At 34.0% G+C, this 24,298-nt stretch overlaps 1 protein-coding gene across 1 annotated transcript in view; it reads right to left on the bottom strand.

Annotated features, from left to right (window-relative positions):
- spri (sprint) overlaps positions 1-24,298 on the bottom strand; it is a 201,822-nt gene that overhangs the window by 159,528 nt on the left and 17,996 nt on the right. Inside the window, exon 3 of the mRNA XM_065349199.1 lies at positions 11,134-11,213. Coding sequence (XP_065205271.1) covers positions 11,134-11,213 — 80 coding nt within the window. The remainder of the gene's footprint in view (positions 1-11,133; positions 11,214-24,298) is intronic.

Here is a 24,298-nt window from a genome sequence, read left to right as displayed (position 1 = left end):
TTTCACGCTGAAAGAATTCGCCCAACTCGTAAAAAAATACAATAGTACAATAATACGAGGCTAATTTATCGCCCAACAGTATACGCGCATACAAATTAAACCGAAATAGGTGCAAGGGCCGACGAGCCGACCGAGGGCCTATGTAAAATAGCAATTAGTACGATTTATCGTCAAATAAACGTAATCAAATGAAAAATATCTCATTGATAATTGTATCTAGTCTAGGAGAACGCTTATGGTTGTATCTTTCAACGTGTATATTTTACTGCATCTCGCATCTCGCCTATAGCTTGATCTGGCCTGTGTTTTCCAAAAAGGGGGATCGCGAGTTAAGAGTACAGCAGGGTGGACGCTATTACTACAAAATGGATATGAGGTTATATATTATTTAACGTTATAACAACTCGCACAGACGCTATTGTAACAATGTGCTGGTTGTCGTAAATTACCCGCCGGATTATTGACCTAAACGCGCTCACAGCTCGGTCCAATGGCCAGAATGGCTAAAATGGACATATGTTATTAGGCTGGCTCGAATATACTCGTAGTTACGAGGTTTATGACGCGAATATCGTATTAAGAAAAATTCCAGCCGAATTGGCTTTTCGCTATAAGTTAATTACTATTTACGCAAATGCACGTATAACTTAATTAACGTCGTCGAATTGCCGGAGACCGGACGCGGACGTCGATCATTTCGATATAGCGAAATACAAGAGATGGACACGTACGTGCATTTTACAGCCGACCGAAAGGCGAAAATCAATTTACTTCGGTAATAAGTTTGTAAGGCGAACGTATTTATACGGTCTAGAATTTGATATTTTGCCAACAAACGTGTAAATTTCCACATTTACTAATATTTTTCGACGCGTATAATACTTATATATTCTGGAGAACAGAAATGTGTCATTATGGTGCCCGAAACAGACGACGACGACGTGGACGAAAGTGCTTGGTCAACCACCAACTTCCTCTCGTATATCGAATACCATGTACCCTAATTCACCTATATAGCATGAGTGTGTTTTATTCGTGAATTTTGCGGTTGTACTATTTATTCTATGACCGAGGTATGTCGTACTAGCTCCAGCGGACCACAATGACATACCAAAGAAAGCCTAAAACTATCAGTGCGGTTGAAATTTCGAATTAATGACGGTATCATTACGCCTAGATCTGCGAATAAACCGTCTTAATATGTTTTAAATGTAATTAGCCGCATCTTTTGTCTGGACCAACATCAACCGACACCATAAACGCGGGCGACGCATTCCGCTGTTTATTGTTTCAACACCGCAAATTGTTTGTTTTAGTCCGCTTTACGTAGACAGGTAGTTTTGGAATTTGCTACTGGAATGAGATATTTCGTTCGCCTTCTTCTTCTTCGGCGCAGCAGCCCAGCAGTTTCAAGACGTATATGGTCTTTTTGGCTGTACGCGGATTGTCACGCTGATTTTATAGAGTCACGTGGCACGCCGACGACGACCGACGTTCGGATAAATTCAGTCGAATAATAGATCACGGATGCCGGCGTTACTGGAATGTGTTTTGTGTGCTTTTCGTATTGTTGTTGTAGAGCTGGAGCTGCCCATACCTACCTATTCGGACAATATTGTTGAAGTTATATACGTTGATGAGATTTATACGAGGTCATTAACTTCACTCAACGTAGTATAAATGAGAGGTGTAGAAAATGAGAATTCTGAGCATCCACACCCTCCTCTCTCAATATTTGGTCATTATTTGGTCGTATAAATTGAATAACATAAAGTTCACGGTGACATATTCATTGGAGACTGGAGTACAAAAGCTATAGTAATTTCTCATAGAAAACTTCCAATGATGACGATTATAATTTGTGCGTTGATGAAAGCAGCTGGTAGACTTCGGTGACATAGAGTCAGAATTTTCTTAGGGGAAGGCAAAACAAAATATCTTTTGGTCAGCAAAAAAAGAAATTTGAAAAAATGTTTTCAAAATCTTGCATACTTACCTATCACAGGCTGGGTCATTCCACGTTTCAAAAAAATCGCGGAGGTCCGCGATTTTTTTGAAATTATTCCTGTAAGACCTTGCGAAGGAAAGACCATATGGCGCAAATCGCAGCACTGTAGCTCTAGCATTTTTTAAAAGACTGCTAGGGGGTGTCAAAGTTTCAATGAACTTCAGGTAAATTTCAAGTCGTTTTGGAGCCTCCAGCAAATTTTTGAAAATTACTGGAGCCTCAAGTAAATTTTTGAAACTAGAAAATTCCATAAAACTTCATCAAAATGAAGGTGGAAAGCTGAAATTAACTATGCAGACCAATTTTAACACCCTCTGAAGACAACTTCTGGTGGGTTTAAGTAATTGTGTAGCCTCCAGTGACTTTTAGAAAGATTTCATGCCGTTTTTAGGAGAATTTAAATTTTGAAAAAGTAGCTGGAAGCTTCAAAACCACTTGAAACCACCATGCAGTCGACTTCGTATTATTTTATTGAAATTAGTTTGCAGAGTAAATTTCGGCTTGCTAACCCCATTTGATGAAATTTTGAGGAAATTTGAAGTTTCAAAAATGTACTGGAGACTCCAGTAATTTTCAAAAAATTGCTGGAGGCTTCAAAACGACTTGAAATTCACCTGCGGTCGACTTCATAGCGTATTGAAATTACTTTACAGAATTAATTTCGGCTTTCCAACTCCATTTGATGAAATTTTGTTGGAATTTCGAGTTTCAAAAATCGGCTGGAAGCTCCAGAACTGCACAAAACGGGTTGAAACAGTTTCCAATCGATTTGGCAGGTCGAAAATATGGTATATCCCAAATTTCAGCTTTCTAGGTCAATTCGGTAAAATTTTGATTATTTCTCACATTTTGGCCAAAATTTGATTTTGAAAATTCACCAAAATCGAAAAAGGCACTTTAGCACTTGAAATTTTGGCAGGTTATGAATTATTGCCTGCTCTGAGTGCATGCGATCCTTATGCGGCCTCCCCGACTAATGGCGTTATTTTGTAAAGTTGACTTCAAAAAAATTGAAAGTTTGTGAGAAAATGCGATTTTTTAAATTTAAAACATAAAACAATTTTGATTGATGAAGTTGACCCATTCGACCCCTATTTTTACATATCCGTTAAAAAAGTTGAAAAAAATCTTTCACTCGATAAAATATTTTTCATCACAAAAAAATCAAAATTTAAAAAAATTCAATTTTCAATTCCAAGCATCAAAAAAAGTTTAAATTTATCCAGTTGTCTAATTTTGACCACTTTCTGACGTATTTCATGAAAAAGTTGATAAAAATTACTCTCATAGCAAAACAATTCAAATTTTTCAGCAATTTTCACCAAGTGATGTTTTAAGAAAGTTTTATAATTTTTGAAGAAAGTTTTCATTTTTAAAATCGAGTATTTAAAACATGTTTAACGATTTCATCACCATTCAGTGAATTTTTTCAAAATACAAATACATATTATGTACTTTGAAAAGTACGTGTATTTCCAACAATTTCTACAAATTTTAAAATACTTCTATAAAAAGTTTCATAAAATTTTCAACACATTACGTATCACGAATTTTTGAACCACAAAAAATGAATTTTTGTCTGAAAGATTACTTTTGGACAGTATTTTTTCAACAGCTTTCATCAACTAATAATGCTGAGAAATACTAACAAAGAGCTCGAATGCAAAAAACAAAATTATCAGATGTTCTTGAATGTCTTAGCAACATCTTTACCAATTTTGGTAGAAAAATTCTTATCCGTTCAAAATCTAGAGCGTTGAATTTTTCAAGTATGCACATATTTTCACAATAATTAGTGTAACATTATTCATACAGTACTAAAACTTGAAATTTTGCTTGAAATTTCACAATCTACATCTTTCTCACATTCACAGAAATCAAAATTCACGCCTGGGGCTCGTACTCAATTTTTCCCCATAATAAAGTAACTTCAATAATTAAAAATATTTGAAAAAGTAACAAAAAAACCTCAAAAACTATCCACAAAAATGCATCACGAGGGCAAAACATTTTTGTGTTTACAGCAGAAAAAAACACACAAAAAAACAACATTTTTCAATTAAATTCAATAATATGTACATTGAAGAAAATTATGAGACAAAACAATCCAATTAAGATATAATGTAATAATGAAACTCTATTGAGACTTTGGAAATTTTAGCAAAAAGCCACGAATTTTTGGCAACTACATACTTATTGGCAGAAATTTGTCAAAAAAATCAAACAACACAATATTTTACAATTTTTTGTTAAAAAATGAGACTTTTTTCAAAATTTTATAAAAATGGGACTTTTTGGAATTTTTGATTAAAAAAGACTTTTTAGGAATTTCAACAACTTTTTGCTACGTATACCTAACTACCTACCTATTTTTGGCAGATGGCAAAACTTTGAAAATTTTAATGAAAAGTAAGACTTTTTAGCCATTTTTAGCAAAAAAATGATGCATACTCCTACTAATTTCGGCAATTTTTGAGAATTTTGGAATTTTGACAGAAAGCGAGCTAGACTAATTTTGATGACTTTTGGCAAAGAAGTGAGAATTTTTAGAATTTTTTGCTGAGTAACAAGCGATAGTTTTGAGAAATTTTTGGCAAAAAATGACTCTTTCTAGCAATTGACAAAAGATGCGAGACTTTTTTTCAGTAATCATAAAAGGCAAACATTGCATTTCAAGAACAAAAATTTTGATTTTCTGAGTTTTTTTCCAATCTTGTACCTACATACAAACTTGATGCTGGTCATTTTCATATGCAATAACAATGACGCCACCCAAGGGAAAAATGCACGAAAAATTTCAAATTTCATTTTCCCATCAAGTATGCGGTAATCGAATAAAAACAATGCTAATAATTATTTCTTCGTTTATCGCAATCGTGCATCGTGTTGTATTGTTTTTCAACTTATCAGCGATCAGCGTCGTTATCTTCTAATCACATCTTTTGAACTCATCTTAGCAAGGGTCATTTTCAATGTATAATCAATCATTTAATAAATCTAACGTCACATTTCGTAAAAACTACAAGATGAAATTTCCTTCCCAGGTATATCTAATTTGGATTCAAAATCACCTCAACATACCCTGTTCATTTTATGCATAAAAGTAGTTCAACTTCGTGAGTTTTGGTTCAAATAGGTCCCTTTTGTAGTACTTTGTATTAAGTAAATAAACGTTAAAATTGTTTATCGTACATACACCTTTACCTATAGAGCTTATGGCAGGGTACGTCTTGTTAATAAAGGACTAGCTCCGGCACCGACAGTACAGGCAACCCGGTCGGTAATTAGATTATTATCGGATTTCTGGCTGAAAATTATAACCGTCACGTATAAAGTAATTCGAGCGTCGGTGCGAAATTTTAAACGAAAGCAATTTTCAGTTACGACGTCGACGTCGAGTCTATTCGCAGATCGCGGGGGGTATCCGCATCGGCGGCAGCTTTATTCGCCCAATGAACGGATCAACGAATCAAGATAACGGCAAATTAGTTTATAAAATATGAGCAATATACACGGTTGCGTCGGCTTAAGGTCAGAATAGCAAAAGTTCCGGTGTTTGTCTTTTTTTTCCTTCCACATAAACGAGTCGGTCGCCGCTCGCTTGTTTACTGGAATACTTAGCTGCAGCGGTATCGTTTAACGTGCCGCACGAAATGAGCGAAAATTTAGCTCAATTCTACACAATATCCCCATAATATCTGGCGTCCGTGTATAAAAATGACCATTTTCAATCTTCCTAATACTATTTTATTGCCTTATTTAAAAAGTAAAAGGATATACAGCGGTGTTAAGATGCTATCCCTGGAACCCTAATCTTTGTCTAAAAAAAAAATATATAAGGTACTTATTTTTTTCTCTTTCGCCTCGCTTGGTCTTTATAAGTTGCCGCGATAAAGAATTCCAATTTTGTACCTCGTCAAGATAAGAAGAATTATCGAGTGCACATTCAATCTTCGATTTTGGCGAATAAATTCGCGAGCTAGAGAGTTAAACTAAAGGTACCACAAGTAGCGGTAATTTATTTAAAGACGCAATGAACTGCCAATGGTAATTTTAATGGCTAATATATTACGGTGTAAAATGGCAATACGTGTACCCTGTACCAACTCTGGTAATACCTCCGCAAAAACCCATCCAATTCAACGATGTGCCGCTAAGGTAGGCAGAAATGCAAATTGTTACGTTTGGCGTCGCATTATTTAAACGCAGATTTAATATATTGAGAATCCAACAAGTAGCGTACTATTAAGAATACCATTCTTGCTTCTCGTGGATTCCATTAAAGGTAATATATATACTCGGCGTACTATACCTTCGCTTCTAGGTAGGATACGATCGCCTTCTCTCGATGGTTTTTTGATTTAATCGTGATCAATAAAACGTATTCGGTAAACTGCAGGAGCTACACCCGAACAGAATTTTCGGCGGGTGAAAGTGCCATCCGGTGTTTAATTCACCGGAATGGTATTTTTATTTACTTCTCGTGGCTATTCCTTTTACGATAGATTATTACAGAAAAAAAAACTGAATAATTTGTATATACTCGTGTATTATGTTGAAAAAGAGGAAACACATTCGAGCTTACATAATTTTGAGTAGGAGAGACAACTCGACGAAGGAGTATTGTTTTTTGACGAATGACGAAAGTTTTTTTATCGTGAATATGCGAGGGATAAATGGTAAATTAAAAAATAAACACATAGTTACTTATTCTTTTGAAAAAGAAAACTATATATGCATTGCATAGGTAGGTACGTGTACGTAATTATAATTTGTAAATTAAACAGATGCACATTGTTTACTTATCTACTTATTTTAAAAAACGTGAAACGAAAGTGTTTCGTTGTAATGATTAGAATATTTTTAATTTAATCAAAAAAGATAATTCAAACCGTTTAAGATATAATTAGCAGCATTTTCGGTAGATTAATTTACTAATTGGATATTGGGATTAATTTTTCAGAAAAGCAGTCGACAGGTTATCAATTTTCTGAGAACAGCCAGTAACACAGAGAATAATTATATGGCACCTCTGAATACTGCTATAGTACGTAGGTAAACGATACAAAAATGAAGATGGACAGATTGAAGATGAATAAACATAATTGATATTTGTGAGTTCTACGAAATTTTGGGACTTCAGCTATCAGAATTATATATGTTGAATTTATTTTCTGATTATGATTTCTCAAAACAAATTTTTTCCAAGCCTCACAGAATCCAAATTGTAGAGATTTTTAAAAATTGAGAGGGCTGAGGCTCACATGGGACTGAAGTACTAAATATGACGTCACATTTGTGTTCAGGAGGTTCAATTCATTATGGAAACGACACCCGATGTCTTTATGAGGAAAAAATATAAAGAAAGGGATGTTAATTCTCAAGTACATGTTTCTCACAAGTCTTCGCACCTTCAAAGTAATAACAGGGCGTCCACACAATCATGTTCGGAAACGATTTTCTCTGACTTTTCCAGGTTTTTCAAACCAATTTCTCCAATTTTCTAGTCCCTTGAAAAATGAATACACATGCGATAAGGGGGGGGGGGCACTTCTACAGTCAGTTGTGTCCTTTTTTTCAAGAACGACTTGTGTCCTCAATAGGGTGACTCTTATTTAAACTTGGTGGGAAAATTTTTTCGGGGTTTTCAGTGCCCCCCCCCTAGTTTGGTTGTCATTTTTCGGTTCAATTATTCTATTTTCTAAAGTTTTGAAAGAGCAGCAAAGCGATGGCAAAAGCTTTGGGAAATTTACAATTCGAAAAATAGAACGACTTCATAAAGAAATAGCTTAATAGCTTTTTTAAATGTCGAATCAATAATTTATTGATATTCCAGGGCTCGACTCATTTTTTCCGAAAAAGTGACTTAAGTAACCTAAAAAGCTCAAAAAAGTAACCAAAAAAGAGACAAAACATGGACAATACATTTTAATGCAGCAAAAAAATTACCAAAAAAACCAGAACTTTTCGTTTTTAATCAAAATCTATAAATGAAACTCGATAGAAACTTGTTTAATTTCAGCAAAAAGCAGAACATTTTGGCAATTACTGCCAAAACAGTCCATTTCCCAGTTTTTCTAAAAAAGTTGAACTACAATATATTTGCTAACTTTTTGATTGAAAAAAAGACGATTTTTTTTTTTTGGTAATTTAGGCCAAAAATTGAGAATTTTTGCGATTTATGGCAATGAATACGAGACTTTTGACGATTTCAGCAAAAAAAAAAGTTTTTTTAAAGCAATTTCTGGCGAAAAACGACACATTAGAACTAATTGGAAAAGAGTGAGAGTTTTCGGATGCAAAAAAAACACAATTTTTAGCAATTTTTCGCAAAAAAAAAAAGAAAATTCTGGACAATTTTAGTTAAAAGCGAGACTTTTTGCTATTTTTGACAGAAAACGAGACTTCGACAATAATTTCAGTGAAAGGCAGGGCTTCTTAGCCATTTTTAGTAAAGCAGGGTGTCTAACAAAATTTCAAAATAAAAAAGTAGGACTTGAGTAGGACTTTTAGCAGGACATTCAGCAGGTAATTTTTCGGGCACCTATGGAATTTTCAAGGGAGGGGGGGGGGGGGTAAAAAATTCACATTCAAGTTTTTGGCCACATTTTTGTAAAAAATGTTTGTTTTTCTTGTCTTCAAACATCTTATGATTTTATTTAAAAAAGTAGGTAAACGCCATAAAATATAATGTTTTAATTCAATTTTTCGTTTGATTTTCTCAATTTTAAAAATTGATGAATATCACATCATATTCGCTTAAAATCAAATTTAACCACAATTCTTCAATTTTGATCGTAAATATTTCATATTAAGTACTATTTGCTTCAAAATTTTAAAATTTGAATGTTATTTTTTGTTGAAAAATGGAAAATGCAAAAAGAAAATCAAATGGGCCCGAGCAATGCGAGGGCAAAAGCTTTCGAAAATTAGTATTCTAGGAGGCATAAAAACGATAGAACTCGAATGATATTATTTTTTTTGTAAAATCCAAAATTTAAAAAAAAGCAAACAGACGCGAGCAAAGCAAGGGCAAAAAATCTCGAAAATTAGTATATTTTCGAGAGATATAAAAAACGATGATGTTTGAGTAATGAGTTACTTATAAAAAAAAGCGTCATTTTGTTTTAAAATTTTGAAATTCGAATAATGATTTTTTTGTTGAAAAATCCAAGATTGACAAAGTAAAGCAAACGGGCTTGAGCGAAGCGAGGGCAAAAGCTCTCAGAAATCAGTATTCCGAGAGGCATAAAAACGATGGTATTTGAATGCAAAAATTCAATCATGTTTTGAGAAGTGAAAACAAAAAGTTTCTTAATGGAGGGAGGAGTTTATTTTTCGGATTCAAACTTTGAACATTTCTTGGATTAGAACAATGAGTTTTTTATGTGGGAAAAGAAGAGCAAATATCCCGAGCGAAGCGAAGGCGAAAGCTCTCAAAAATGTGAAATTCAAAATCTTACAAAGTCAACAAATGAACCCTCAAAATTCTGGAAAAAAGGGGGAAAATTCTAAGTTTTAAAAAGTCTAATTGAAAAAAAGTAGGACTTTTGCATAAAATTGTTGAAAAGTAGGACTTTAGTAGGACCAGAAGGACTTTTGAAAAAAAGTAGGACTTTAGTAGGACTAATAGGACCAGTAGGACCTGTTAGACACCCTGTAATGGGAAACATTTTAGCAAATAATTTGTGAAAAAAAACCGTGATTTTTTTAATGAATACTCATAACTTATAAGTTGACAAAATGCAAGACTTCAACAATTTTTGCAAAAAATTTGGTAATTTTTTACAAAAGCGACTAGCGAAAACATTGCCTGAGCAAAGCGAAAATAAAATTTTTCGTTATGAGAAATGGAAAAATCTGTTTGAAATAACGTTTCAACAAAATTCCCTGACTTTTGAGTAAAAAGTGCTGTAAATTCCAAAATTCCCTGACTTTTCCAGACCGACCAAATTTCCTGACTTTTCCAGGTCATTCAGGACACCCCAAATAACATGACATCTAAAAAAAAAATCGATTTTGACTTTTTTGTGTTTTTGGGGTTTGTATGACCCCCTGCAACCAAAAATAACACTTCGAGTTACGCTAACTATATCTTATAAAAACGCAAACGTTATAACTCAAAATGCCAAATAATATGAAATAATATGGCTCTCCTGTAAGATTTCCCTTTTTTGAGAAACCTTATGACTCCAACAGTGCGATATTAAAACATTCAAAAATCGGCTTACATGAGCCTGACAAGAAAAATATTATTACCGAGTGACAATTTTTCGAACCGGACAACATGTAATCGAACAAACATGTTAAAAAATCACAAGCCTAAATTTTTCGATTTTCAGCGAATTTTTGAAAATTTTTTACTCAAAAATGTAAAAATTTACCGATTTGACTCTGAAAGTTGAAATTTGGTACGAATCCTATTTTCGACTCCACGAATCGATTTTAAATAAATCATTTCGAGAAATTCTGAGAACCTTTGTGGATTTTTTAAAGATGAATATTTCCATGAAATTTAATCGATGAAGTAGGAAAGTTGAAATTCACTTCATACTCTAATTTCAACAAGCTGAGTCGATTTAAGATTATTTCAAGTCGTTCTGGAGCCTCCAGCCATATTTTTAAATTTCAGATTTTTAGAAAATGCCATAAAAACTGTCCAAACTATACCTATACAACGTGTAAACGTAATTGCTTCATTGTTCACTACATTCAATGTAGGTATGTATGTGTGTGCATAATGGTTTTTCAGATCAATTTTCTCCTCGGTGCATTATTAAATGAAGTTTTTAAAAAATGCATTTAAAAAAAGGTGAAAGTATCCACGTATTAATGACATATTTCTAAGTACACTTACATTATGTATATATGTAAAAAGCATACATGTCTCGTTCGATTATCCATATAAATCAAGGTTAATACGAGCAATTAAAAATTTACACCCATAAAACCCCTGTTCACCCTCTCATCCCGTAGTAGGACGCGTGTCACGCTCCAATACACTACAGCTATTTCCTCGTGAGGACCTCTACTCGTACAGCACGATGCATATCCGGAAAAACCCCCTCGACCGTATACTTCTAACATTTGTTCTTATGCTAATTGCTACAATATTGCTCACTTACCCAATCCTGAGCGTCGATGGAGGTGTAGTGTACAGATCGTTCAGCATGTAGTCGAGGTCGTTAGCCAAAGTATTCAACAACTGTAAACAAACCATATACGAACAATAAATAATTAGATCATTAGAATGCGTATTGCTTGGTCGCCATGTTAAATATATGGCGGCGCAATTGGGTGCAGCCGCGAAAATGGCTGCGACAGCTGCCACATTATGGACGGGACGCTGGACGCTGCGGTCAATCTCGACTATGCTCTGGCAGAGCTGGTCACTCGGTTAGAATTTTAATAACATCTCCTCTGCCCGCTTTGCCCGGCAATTCGAATACATACGCGGATTTTAAGAGTGTATTTGTCGTCCATCCCGTCCCTCTATGTACGATAATTACGCTCGATAAAATCCGCCACACCATGAATACGTAACGTGTCTATTTGTGATTTTATCGCGTACAGTACACGTTGCCCGAAGCCTATGACCGCCTACAGCTACGAGTACATACACAACTTCGTTGGCCACCAAACAGTCGACTATGATTTCGATGAAACCCCCAACGGCGATTTTCAGTTCAGAAAATGGTAAATTTTCCTGCCTTTTTTGCACCAGCGACATCGTAAATGGTTTTTCGATAGCTAAATTGATTTTTTTTTTGCTTCGGAAATTCATTCGTATGGTGTTTGTTTTTTCCCATGAGTCTGTTTCCGCCTTCGCAACGTACACGTTCGCGCGAAAAAAAAAAGGAATTCGAAAGTCGATAAATTTATTTAATCCGTATAAGTAGCCCATAAAAATCAACCTGTTCGATGTGCTGCGAATTTTCGTTTTTTTCTTCTACGTACTTCTGGACATGGTCCAATATCCTGCTTTGGTCAAGAACCCGAGCAATAAACTTTGACGACGCGATGATCACGTTCGTCGAATAGTCGAATATACGTATACGTTACGTAAAATTTAATTCGGACTCGTAAACTAGTGTAAATATTACCTAATTTGGGGAAGAAGAGAGGAGGCAGAAATATTAACTGGCGAATAAATTGAATCAGCCTTCGATTCGAAGCAAAAAAGCAATTATTATTAATCGAAATTGGGCGATTTAATCGATAACCGAATAATAGCTCGTGATATAGTAAGATGTTTACAATATTGGTTTAGTGATGTATTTTTTAATTATAATGCGAATAGCTGGTCGTAATTTAACTGTGATTTCGTCACTGGCTTAATTTAACACATTATTGAAAGTAGATTTTTTTGACTGGGAAAATTAAGAAACGGGTTCCAAAAAAATAATGATTGATGAAAAATTATGAAGAAGATTTGTGTTCATTGGTGGGAAAAAATAGAGGAAAGTTCTAAAAAATTTAGAGGTGTCATTGAACTCCTCTAGTTTTTTTTCAGTAGAGAATTTTGGCAAAATTTATCAACATTGGCAGAATTTTTGAAAAATAATTTTGTTCATCAGCTGAATTTTTCCCATTTTTACTGCAAATTGCACATTTCAGACCTTTTTAAAAAAGACATCAGAAATGTAAAATTTTCTAAAAATTGCTATTTTTTTAAATCACTTTTTTTGCTAAAAAAAAATCAAATTCATACTCTGATTACCTTCCGGTATTTTGTGTAAATTCACCAGTATCATCCTCTGTGGTACAAGCAGATCGATATAGCAGTAATCGTAAATATCATACGGGTCCAATAATACAACTTAACAAAGATATCGCAAGGTAAAGCTACGTTATACCGTGCTTTAGAAACTTTTATGCCAATATAAACCAAGCGCACAGAATACACAAAGTAAATTTAATGACGGTCCCTACTTTACCAATAATAAGGGATGCAAAGAAGCCTCTTTCGTATTCTCAACCCCTTATAATAATCTCGATAAAAATATCATTTCGCTACGCCATAATGCAAGATTAATTTCGTTTTAACTAAAACGTTCTGGTATATTGTTCTCCATTGTGTACTTTTAATCGCTTTCTCCGTCGCGCACCCTTCGGCCTACAAATACAATTCGTAATAAAAACATAAAAAGAAGAAAAAAAATCGACTCGGGTAGCCGATATAAGAAGTCATAAGAACACGTATATTACACGCATAGAAGAAAATCTACCACACGCTGCAGTAGCGTATACGTACGAGTATATCGTGGTCAATTCGTCGACCATTTTCTCTACTCTGTGTTGATTTTTCCAACACCAAAGTACTTCGAGTGTAAGAGAAAAGGAAAGGTAACGTTTTATTAAATAAATACGAGTAAAAACACTGAAAAAGGCGATACACGTGTCTGCCAAGTTTTTCCTCTATGATTCCGGCGTGTTGGTGTATATTTTTCCCCCGAAGGAAACGCGCAATTAAGGGACAGTGTTATTTTTTTCTGCACTTTTTTCTTCCTCGTTTCTCGTTTAGTCCGCAGCGCGAAAACAGATTGATTATTTTCTACGCAGACGAGGCAAGTGTGAGGGGTTTTTGACGTTGCAGTTCGAGTTATTATTTGATGAATGGTAATTTGAAAATGGGAGATTGGGTTTGGTTTTTTCATGATGTGAGGTCGATTAGGTGTACGTATCACGTGAGAAAGCTGATTAATTCTGCGAAGTAATGTACTGATTTTGACGTACAATTTTTTTTTTATATTTTAGAACTTTTTTTCAGAGTTTGTGTGTGTGTTTTTTTTCTTAAAGAGGTCATAGCAGGCTAAGCTCGCTGGTCGATTTGCTGTCTCAAAATTTCATTTTTTAAATGCATTAATCAGTATCAGTAAAATATGATTTTTGAGCAATGGGTGATTTTTAGCACACCCATGGAAATGTAGGGCATTGAAACAGGCTGTTTTTACGTGGAATTTTTGAGCACGATCTTAAACTTCTATCACGAAAATTTCATCTGCTCGTAAGTGATTCTTCGATTACTGATGAATTTCTAAAAATTCAGAATTGAGGTGCCTTATGAATTGAAAGAATAAAAAAAGATGAACTTTTGATTACTTTTTGAATGACAAAATTTCTATTTTTTGACAACTTTCTTTCAAACTTACGAAGGCTTGAAATTCAACGTTGATGAGAGATTTTTATATCCATAGGATTAATATAATGAAAAAATACCATCACCATCACGTTAGGATTTTCACAATTTCTGAGTTGATGATGCTATTATCACTAAATTACATAAATTTTTGGTAACTTTATGTGATTTCTATGATAATTTTACAGTTTTTACAAGGCTCATACTCAATTCTTTTCAAAAAAAAAGTAACTTAAATAATCAAATAGTCTGAAAAAGTAATCAAACAATAACCAAAAAATTTATAAAACGTGTGTAAAACGTTTGAAGACAGAACAATTCAAAAAAGAATGAACAAAAACTCTTTAATTAAATTTAATGTGAAAAATTGACGAAAGAAAACGTTCCCATTAAAATAATTACATATAATGATGAAACTCCATCGAGTTTTTGGTAATTTTAGCAAAAAAACAGGACTTTGTTGACAAATATTAGCTAAAAAGTGATACATTACTACAATTGTTGTTACACAAACGAGTCTTTTTTGCAACTTTTTGGCAAAAAAGCGAAATATTTTGAAATTTTTTGCAGAAAATTGTGATAAAAGGCGAGACTTTTTGCTATTTTTTGGCTGAACGCGAGACCATGATAACTTTAGCAGAACGCAAGGCTTTTTAAAAAGTTTTGGAAAAATTGCGAATCTTTTTAGCAAAGAAGTGAGACATTGGAAATTTATGGAAGAAAATGAAAATTTTTTGCAATTTCAAGTACAGCGGGATTTTTTTACAATTCTGGTAATAAATGAGAATTTGACTTTTTGGCAACTATTGGCAAAAAAGTGATGCTTTCTCACAGTTTTTGTCAAAAAAACGAGATTTTTTCACAACTTTTCAAGAACAAACGAATTTTTAAACAATTTTTTGACAACATTAACGAAAAGGTGAGACTTATAGCATTTTTTTTGACAGACAAACGAAACTTGGAAAATTTAAATTTTTGGACATTTTTTTTAAACAGTAACTTTAGAAACCGAAATTTTCAAAAAAGTAAATTTAATTTCATGTAGATATTTATTTTGATCAATTATTCGTAGATATAATTTTCTACAATTTTTTTCCTTAGCTGAACATTTTTACGATATTTTGCTCAATTTTTACTATGTTTCGTCAACTTTTAGCCAATTAAACTATTTTTATGACATTCCAATAAATTTTCAAGAAGCAGTTATTATCGCAAAAATTTAGTTCGATACTACTCATTTTTTCATCACTTTGTGGCAACTTTCGGTATTTGGGAGCAATCATGAAAAGTCCTGAAACTATTAAGTATCAACTTGCTTAAACCGAATTATAACATTTACGGTCATTCTGAAGCCTCCAATCAATTCAAGATTTCTTCAAAAGGCGTGAAAAAAATAATTGGAGCAACTAAAAATCGAATTGTGGCTTATTCTAAACTTTTCGATTTCCAGGCATACCCCTCAAGGGTGGTTTTTGTCCAGCATTCTTTTTTAAAAAAGCTAGTCAAAAATTACGTTCGAAATGTCTGCCAGAAAACCGTCTCAAAGCCGCAGATAACTCGTCAAACAGTTCAGGAATAAGCCACACCTCGATTTTCAGCCACCCAAATTGATTTCCACGCATCCTGGAAAAATTTGAAAATTCAGAAAGAATCAAAAATCGCGCTGGAGTCTTCAAAATGACCGAAAGTGGTGAAATTCGATTTGGAGGGGTGAGGGGGGGGGGGGGTGTTCATATAAATTTCAGGGCTCATTGTCATCATTTTCACTGAATAAATATACATATACATTTTTTTTTTAAATTAAAAAAACATAGATTACAGAAAATGGCCAAGTTTGAATTTTCAAAAATTCTCCAAAAATCGGAAAATCAACTTGGGCAACTGAAATTTTGATAATGGGGGTTTTATGACAATGCCTTTTCCTCGAAAATCGAGGTTTCGTTCAAATTGGAGGAGAACACCTCAAAAAGTTCCCTAGTAAGCATCCTTAATCAGTCACAAAATCTCTTTTTTCTTTGAAAGTATAGGTTACCAAAATGAATTTTGTCTCTACAAACACGACATCTCACAAAAAAATCGTGCAAACATCACAAACTTCTAGCGCTAAATTCGCTCCATCATATGGTTTAATTTTTATACCCTTCACGGTATTTTTCCTTTTTTCTCGTGTTTCACGCAGCCGAGGTAAAAACCTCTCCTCGGTCGCTTATGTACCAACGCGAAAAGCTTGTCACGTTAATTTCGCTGTATCACAATTTCACGCTTGTTAAAATACTTTTATTTAATTATTCAACCAGGTACATTGTTTCCGCACCGGTACAGCGTATAATTTGCACCGAAAGATAGATAAACGTGATCTGGTTGTTTTTTCTCGCTGCTACGTCTTCGTGTAGCGTGCAAATTACTGCTCCGAAAAAATGTTAATCGTTATAGTAAACCGGCCGTTAAACTGTATACGATCGCGTAATTCCACTCCTTAAAAAATTGTTTCCAACTTTAGAGGTCGCCTATAGCCTGGCAAAGTGCACACTGCACAATACACGTAGGTAGGCTCACAAAGTAGTGATCAACATGTACGTGCTTTTGCCCTATGCCTGTACAAGCTGCTGCTGCGTCTATTGGTAATCAACTATGTGATGACCAATTCTCTCTCACTCATCCGTGCCTTATTCAATATCCACGAAGCTTCAATTACCTGTCAGATTTAACGTTAGATTAAATCCTCGCTCAGTCGTATGCTCGGCGCGCGGTGACGTTTGATTTATCTGACGATCTATCAGACATAATAAGAATATCCCAATACTATAGCAAAGTCCTATAATATGTAGTCTCTAGAGTAGTATATCTCGTACATAGATATAGAGAGAGAAACGCCCCCAAAATTGTCGTTAATTGCGTGTTATGGTAGTTTTCTCAGTCGCCCAATGCAGCGTCTTTCAGTCACAGCTAATTTCATTTAAAGCATCATGAATAGATACCTTTTTTTTTTTAGCTTAGTTCTACGTATTAGGTGAACGATTAAGGTAATATAGAAGTATTTTTTCAAAACTTGGTCGATGCTATGGTGATTTCGACGATGTAGTTACGCCATCGTTGTCATAATGACGCTGACAAATATCGGTATATACCAAATCAGTTGTGAATTAGCTCTGTAATCATAGAGCATTTCAATGACAACTCTCGAAATAATATGAACGCCCATCCTTCCTATAATAAAATATCCTACACGATCGTGAGTAACCTAATGATGGGGTTTTTTCCCATATTACACTCAACTCAACAATATGAGGAATTCTTTCATCTAATTTACGCGATTTTTCTTCATCCTCTTTTGTGCATGTACAAATATGTATAGCACTTAAACGTCGTCGTCATCGTCATTCAAATCATCTCATATTTTCGCTTTCTTCTTTGCGGTCAGCGAGCCATAAAATCATAAATTTTCATTTCCAACACACGTGCTCGTATCCTCCACTTCGCCATAAAAACCGCCTTCAAAATCGAGCCTACCTACGAATTACACACATTGAAAAAGTGAGTACCTGCCTACCGGACGTAAAAGCGTAATTCTTGGGTCATTTATGTGTAACTCCTGTTTGAACTTAATGCTACCTACAGAATAAATTGGATTAAAAAAGAAACCATCGACTGATGAATCATTTCGTGAAGATGAAAGGAAGGAAGAGTAGAAGGGCACAAACTGTAATTTTTCAATAATTTGAGCAAAGGATTATTAAGTCTAGAAAAAAATAACTGAGATCTCAGATCCTGATCCTCTCACTAGACCTATGGGAGGCTTGTTGTGAGAAAAAAGAGCCTGCTTTTAACTGTTTTTCGCAAGCTTGCACATACTCTGTTGAGTCGTTTAAGCCCAGTTCTGCCCAAAAACTTTGCTTTCAACCCACCTCTTTCGGAAAAATATGTTTGTAAAATATTTTTCTCTTTCATCACCCAACTAGGCAAAAATTACAAACGCAATTCTCCGCTCAAAAGCAATCTACAACAATGCTCGATAGACAGTGAAAATGGGAAAAATATGAAAATCGATAACAAACTTGGTTAAAATTGTTTAGAAATCAAAATTCAACTCGCTTACTTACCAAACTCCACACATACGCATAATAACAAAACCCCAAAGAATAAAACGAATGCAAAACTTCGACGTGCCGGTACATTAATCAGCTCGTAGGCGCCGTTCAATTGAAAATTTCGACAAATTTGTCTCTGGAGGTTTTTGTCGTTGTAAACAAACAAAAAACAATCGTCTCGCGATAGTTTTACAATACAAACTTTTCTCATAAAACCAGCTCATCCTACGATTCGCTCTCCCAGCGAGCAAACTTGGCTGAAAATATTTCTTTTAAATTAGTTTCGAATTTTTAATCACTTCCTTCGGCATCACGCTCCATCGGGGATTCTCACAACAGGTACTCTTCGAACGGCCAAACTCCTCGTTCTCCTCCCAATGCTTTCTATTCCTTTCACAAAAATCCTCCATTGATAAAATATGAAGTCCGTTTTCGAAAAAAACAAAATAGAATATAAAACGAATGGTATAACAAAACCATTCCCTTTCAAGCATTAGCAATATGAGTACCCCTGTTGTAGTTCGCTATAGGCAACTCTTTTAACATTCAGTAGATGTAATCGCTTTTATGTACATAAACATCTGGCGCGCCGCCGATGAAGGGATTTACCGCCGCAGTTCCATCGACATGTATACTTCAAAAGTGTTTCGAATTGATGTAGTCAAGTTCAGAAGTGCAAATACACAGAGAACTTTTTTTTTTCAAGGCCACTGCTTCGTATTGGGAGCTTTCTTTTTGGCTGTTGAAGCTGCGCATAACGAGAAAGAGAGAGAAAGGCAGCTTTTCATCGAGGGTGTAAAGGTTATTGCTGACAAATCGAAAATCTCCATGTTCGAATTGATGTAGTTTGATGATCGGTCTCGTCAGAAGTAATTTTCCAAAGGGTGGGGTGAGATTACAAGAGGGTCGAGCTTATTTGAGAAACCTTTGAAAATACTTTTTACGAGTTAGGCAACCGCTTTGACATTAATGCATTTACGGATCATCGCTCACGATAAGGAAAATCAAATCGTTATCATTTCAACAATACGAAATGAGGGTCCTTTTTATAATACATATAATGGTCAATTAGTTAATAGCAATAATGTCCAATCGACGATTCTTCTTTTATACAGCAAGAAATCTGTTTCCAAAGGCTGGCTAGTTTGAGCGAGCTGTTCGCCGAAAAGCTTAACTCCCATTTCATAGATATTTTCAATACACGTAAGATTGTGGATAGAGGATTAAGAACGACTATGAAGCATTTTACAAACTTTATCTTTGTCTATTTTCTTTTCTTTCTGCTACTTTTTTCTTTGGGTTTTGCAGGATAAATGCGCAGAAGACGAATTTGTCTGCGAGAGTTATACACGTATCTGGCTTATTTTGGTGGAAGATAATAACGAGATTGTATTTATGAGATGGATTGGTTAGAAACGCAGAACTCTATTCTGGATAGTTTATTTTCTGACGGTAGGGATCGACTATTGACTACTGATTATTAAATTTGAAAAAATTGATTGATTGATTGATTAGCTGGTTGAACTCAATCATTAGCTCACGTCTAAAGATTTTTATAACTGGAAAAAAATGACTTGAGTGATCTTATTTTCAATTTTTCCCAGAAATTAACAAAAACTTGCTTGAAAAACACAGATGAAATTTTGAGGTTCCAAAACGAGGTTTCTGATTTTTTTTAGCAAGAATTTTAATTCTCTACAGCGCTTATAAAAAAATTAAAATTTGCCGGGAAAAAATTTTGTTCGCCTTGTTGCTCGAGTTTTTGACCAAAGACAATAATATTAGGTATCAGTACAAAAGAAATTCATCTGATTAAATGAGTCCAATCAGTAAAAAAAAAACATGAAAAAATAAAGACAAAGGCAGGGCATTTTCTTGAGTATTCAACTTTGGATGGGAGGGGGGCAAGACGTTTCCAAATTCAATTCATAACTCAAGAACTTACTTCAAACTTGTCTTTTTTTCAATTTAAAAATTCAAAAATTTTAGACTTTTCCCCAAATTATCTACCAAATTTTTTGAAAAATTTAAATTTCTGAAATCAAGAGAGATCAGAGAATGAATGAAAAATTTAAAATTTGGCAATCAAAGTCTTTGATAAGTCAATTGCAATTTCTTCTCAATGTGTGCAATGAAATGAAGTTTTGAATCGAGCCATACACCCAGATATCTCACAGTGTTTGATTTACATGGAATTTCAGAGTTATTGATTGAGATACAGTTTTGTGGCAGCAGTGGTGCTAACCCTAATTATTTTAATTATCATTACAGTTTCACTCCAATTCTTCCTTGAAATTTTTTGGTTTTTGGTTTGGTTTTGGTTTTGAAATTCAAAATTTCGGTTTTCGGTTTCGGTTTTGATCTTATTTACAAAAATTTCAGTTTCAGTTTCGGTCTTTCGGTTTTCAGTTTGTTTCGGTTTTACATAATTTTTTTTTTCAAATATCTTCAATTCAAAATTTCTCAATCTCAGGAAACAAAGTATAGTAATTTGCTAATTTCATAATAATTCTAAAAAAGTACCTATATATTTTTCAAGAACAATAATTATATGGATAATTTTTTTAATACATGAATTTGTAATCAAAAGTCAAAAAACAAAAAAGTGAAAAAATTGCAAGAAATGAATGCCAAAAAAATGTACCTAATAAAAAAACTGAAAAAACCCAAACGTAAAACCAAAATAAATTATATCGGTTTAGGTTTCGGTTTCACTCACGCTGCTTCATTATGCTTGTTATAGTTTTTTACGGTTTTTAAAAAAACCTATGAAATTTCGGGATGGCTAAAATTATGGATCTTGCTCGGGTTTCGGTTACGGTTTTCGGTTTTTTTTTGCGGTTATGGTTAGCACCCCTGTGTGGCAGTCCTCTTCTTAATGTAAAGATCTTTGATTCACATTTGAATGGGTTAAGTTTCAGTTTCCATTGATTGTACCAGTCGCAGACTCAATTTTACAGATAACTGTAATTTAATTTAATGATAGTTTCTTCTAAGGAGCAGTCTTGTGTTAAAAGGCAAACATCGTCAGCAAACATCAGTGCTTCACAGTCTATGGGTTTCAGATCATGACGTACATATGTGTATTGTAAAGAAGAGGGCTTAGTACTGCTCCTTGTGGTACTCCAATGGACACTCTTTTTTGGTTTGATATTTCTGTTCCAATTTTAACGACTAATGTTCGATCTTGCAAGAACGAGCGAATCATTTTTATAATATAAAGTGGAATGTTGAGGTTGGATAGTTTATAAAGAAGGTCCAGATGCCAAATGAAATCAAGAAGCTTTTTCTACATCAAGGAAGGCAGCTGCTATGTACATTTTCTTTTTGAAGCCTTCATTGATAATTCTGCATGTTGCACTTTATTTTGCTTTAAATCCAAACTGGTCCATTTGAATGATTTTGTTTCATTCAATTATCGTATCAAGTCTTTTTTTGATAATTTTTTCACAAATTTTAGATAATGAGCTGAGTAAAAGATATTTTTCCAAATATTTTCATACTTTTGAAGTAGGGGGCAGGGTCAACATTTTTGGTGATTGATTTCTTTTGATTCTATGTATATCAAATCATACTAGCAGAAGATAATCATAACATTTTAAAGTTTAATTAAACATCTATTTTTGAAAACAAGAAAATTTAAAGTTTGATTTAATAGATGGAAAAACAGGGCATTTTGCTAAATGTTTCAATATTTCTTCAAAAGGGGAAGGGAGTGGGGGTCCAAATCTTTGTTGATTGGTATATTTTTCAATTCTACATCATACTCTTGAAATACAAATGAATGAAAATTCCAAAAGAAGAAAAGAATAAGCAAAACATTTTAAATGTCAATTGAAAAATATGAAAAAAAGAAGGAAATTTTTATGAAAAAAGGCTCGACATTTTTTTCAGAGTTGTTTTGTAAGACTGTATCACTCAAGAAAAGTGCTTTTCAAAAATAAAAATACTAGAAGAATTAGAGAATAAACGTACAATTTTAACAATAACAAAACAGAAACAGGTAAACTGTGTCAAATAAACAGGATATCGAGAAAAAGTTTGAAAAAAAACAGAACTGTAAGAAAGACATCAGGTAGGTAGAGGTACCTATTTCATAAATTTCAATTTCTGAGGAATGGAAGAGGGGATCAAAATTTCACAAACAAAAGATTTTCAGGATAAAAAATTTCAATTTAAAAGAGAGGGAGAATAAATGAAAATTTTTAGGAGTTGAATTGAAAAATACATAGGTATAGTAAAAAACAAAATAAGAAGATTTTTTTGAATTTTTTACAAAAAAAAAAACAAAACTTGAGTTGAGATATTCTATCAAAAAATATTATTATGAACACTTTGCATGGTACAAAAATCTCTAAAATGAAAACAACTCGTTTTATATTTTCTTCCAGCAGACTTGAAATTTACACATACCAAACACCTCGACTCGACTCGATCAATTTAAAAACCACCAATCTCATTCATTGTAACAAAATTTCATCGCAGACGACGATCCTTTGTACTCGAAATCTTATGATTAAGAATCACAATCAAAGCCCACCATAGCCGCTTGCAACACCAATTCGCACCTAATTATCGAGCTCTCTGGATGCTTTTAGACGCCAGATCACCACTTCACTTCTCTTCAGGCGACAGCGACATAATCAAACAACACCTATACGAGTAACACCATTATGACGCGATTATTTCACCAAAATCAAATCTTGTTACACTTTATTGTGCCACGAATACGGTAAAAGCCTCTTCAGTATACACTGTATGTAAAAATTTCTCTACACCCATGTGGCAAAAATTAATTACAATTACATTGTGTGGTGTGAAAAAAAAACAACGCTTAAAACGAGTACATCGCGCGTTGATCTTATAGATAATCGGTAAATTTTGCATAGTTGAAAAGATTCTCTCAACAATACTAATTGTTCGCCATGTTGGACATTCTCTCGGTTCATTTTATACGTCATTTTGTTGTACATAAATACGATACCTCGTGTTTTATACTACGACTGCCATAATTTTACGTTCTCGTGTACCTACGTATGAAATCATTATGAGCACATTGGGCTGCAGCATCGAGCAGTCTGCATACCAGTGGAGGAGAATAGCCAAAAGGAAAACTTGCACCTATTGCGAGAGGGTTCCATAGATGAAAAAGTTTTTTGATTAGAATAGCTTGTCGGTTGAGTAGAAACTAATGCTTTTTCGGTTTCCATCATCGTGTATTTTAGTTTTTAATTAGAAAAACATCAGATGTCCATTAAAATTTTTTGCAATGGCTGCGAGGTATTGCGTACAGTATGCTATCATAAAAGTGAGCGAAATTAAAGCTCTCCCTTTTGTACACTATGTACTTTTTTTTTTGATGTTGTACCGATACCGGAGCCTTTTCCTCATTTTTCTTTACTGCTGCGTTACTTTACTTCTGCATTATATGTTTCTTTTTACAGGCCCGTCGTCGTTAAGCTATCGCCATCACAAATCCTTGAAATTGCGAGCATTATTAACGTACGTACGTATAGTACATAAGATATGTAACCGTAAATATGTAATAATTACACTTCTCATTCTATATAAGTACAGCACACATAACTACGTTAGAAATCAACCGCATGACTCGTAAAAGCAACAAGACTTGATCAAACACAAACTCTTCGTTAAGTTTTTCACAAAATTCGTCGATTTTTTTTCACGCCTTTGGTATTATTTATTCTGATAAAACTTTCTACCATCAGAGATGTTGTTCCAGCAGCACGCACTTCAACGAAACCTACCCCAGCCTTAGCCAGGGACCGCAAAAGTACCGATGGCCAATCCGGCTCCTTTCATTTCCTTCCGGCGTTCGTGTAACTTTTGAATTATTTGCGGTAAAATTTCCAGCTCAAACTTTACCTACTGTACTGCGTAGTCGAGTCTTTCATCCGTACAAAAGTTGATCTTTTTTATTTTTATTTTTATTTTTTGCTGTAAAAATTAACGAACCCGTGAAAAAATCCAATTACGATGAATTCACAACTCGACTCCGAACTAAGCGGATACTTGGAAAATGCTTTTTGATTTTTTTTTTAG

This window comes from Planococcus citri, chromosome 2 (assembly GCF_950023065.1).
Source record: "Planococcus citri chromosome 2, ihPlaCitr1.1, whole genome shotgun sequence".
Lineage (NCBI taxonomy): Eukaryota > Metazoa > Arthropoda > Insecta > Hemiptera > Pseudococcidae > Planococcus > Planococcus citri.
Note: the sequence above shows the minus strand (reverse complement) of the source record. Positions and strands in the feature narration are given on the sequence as shown.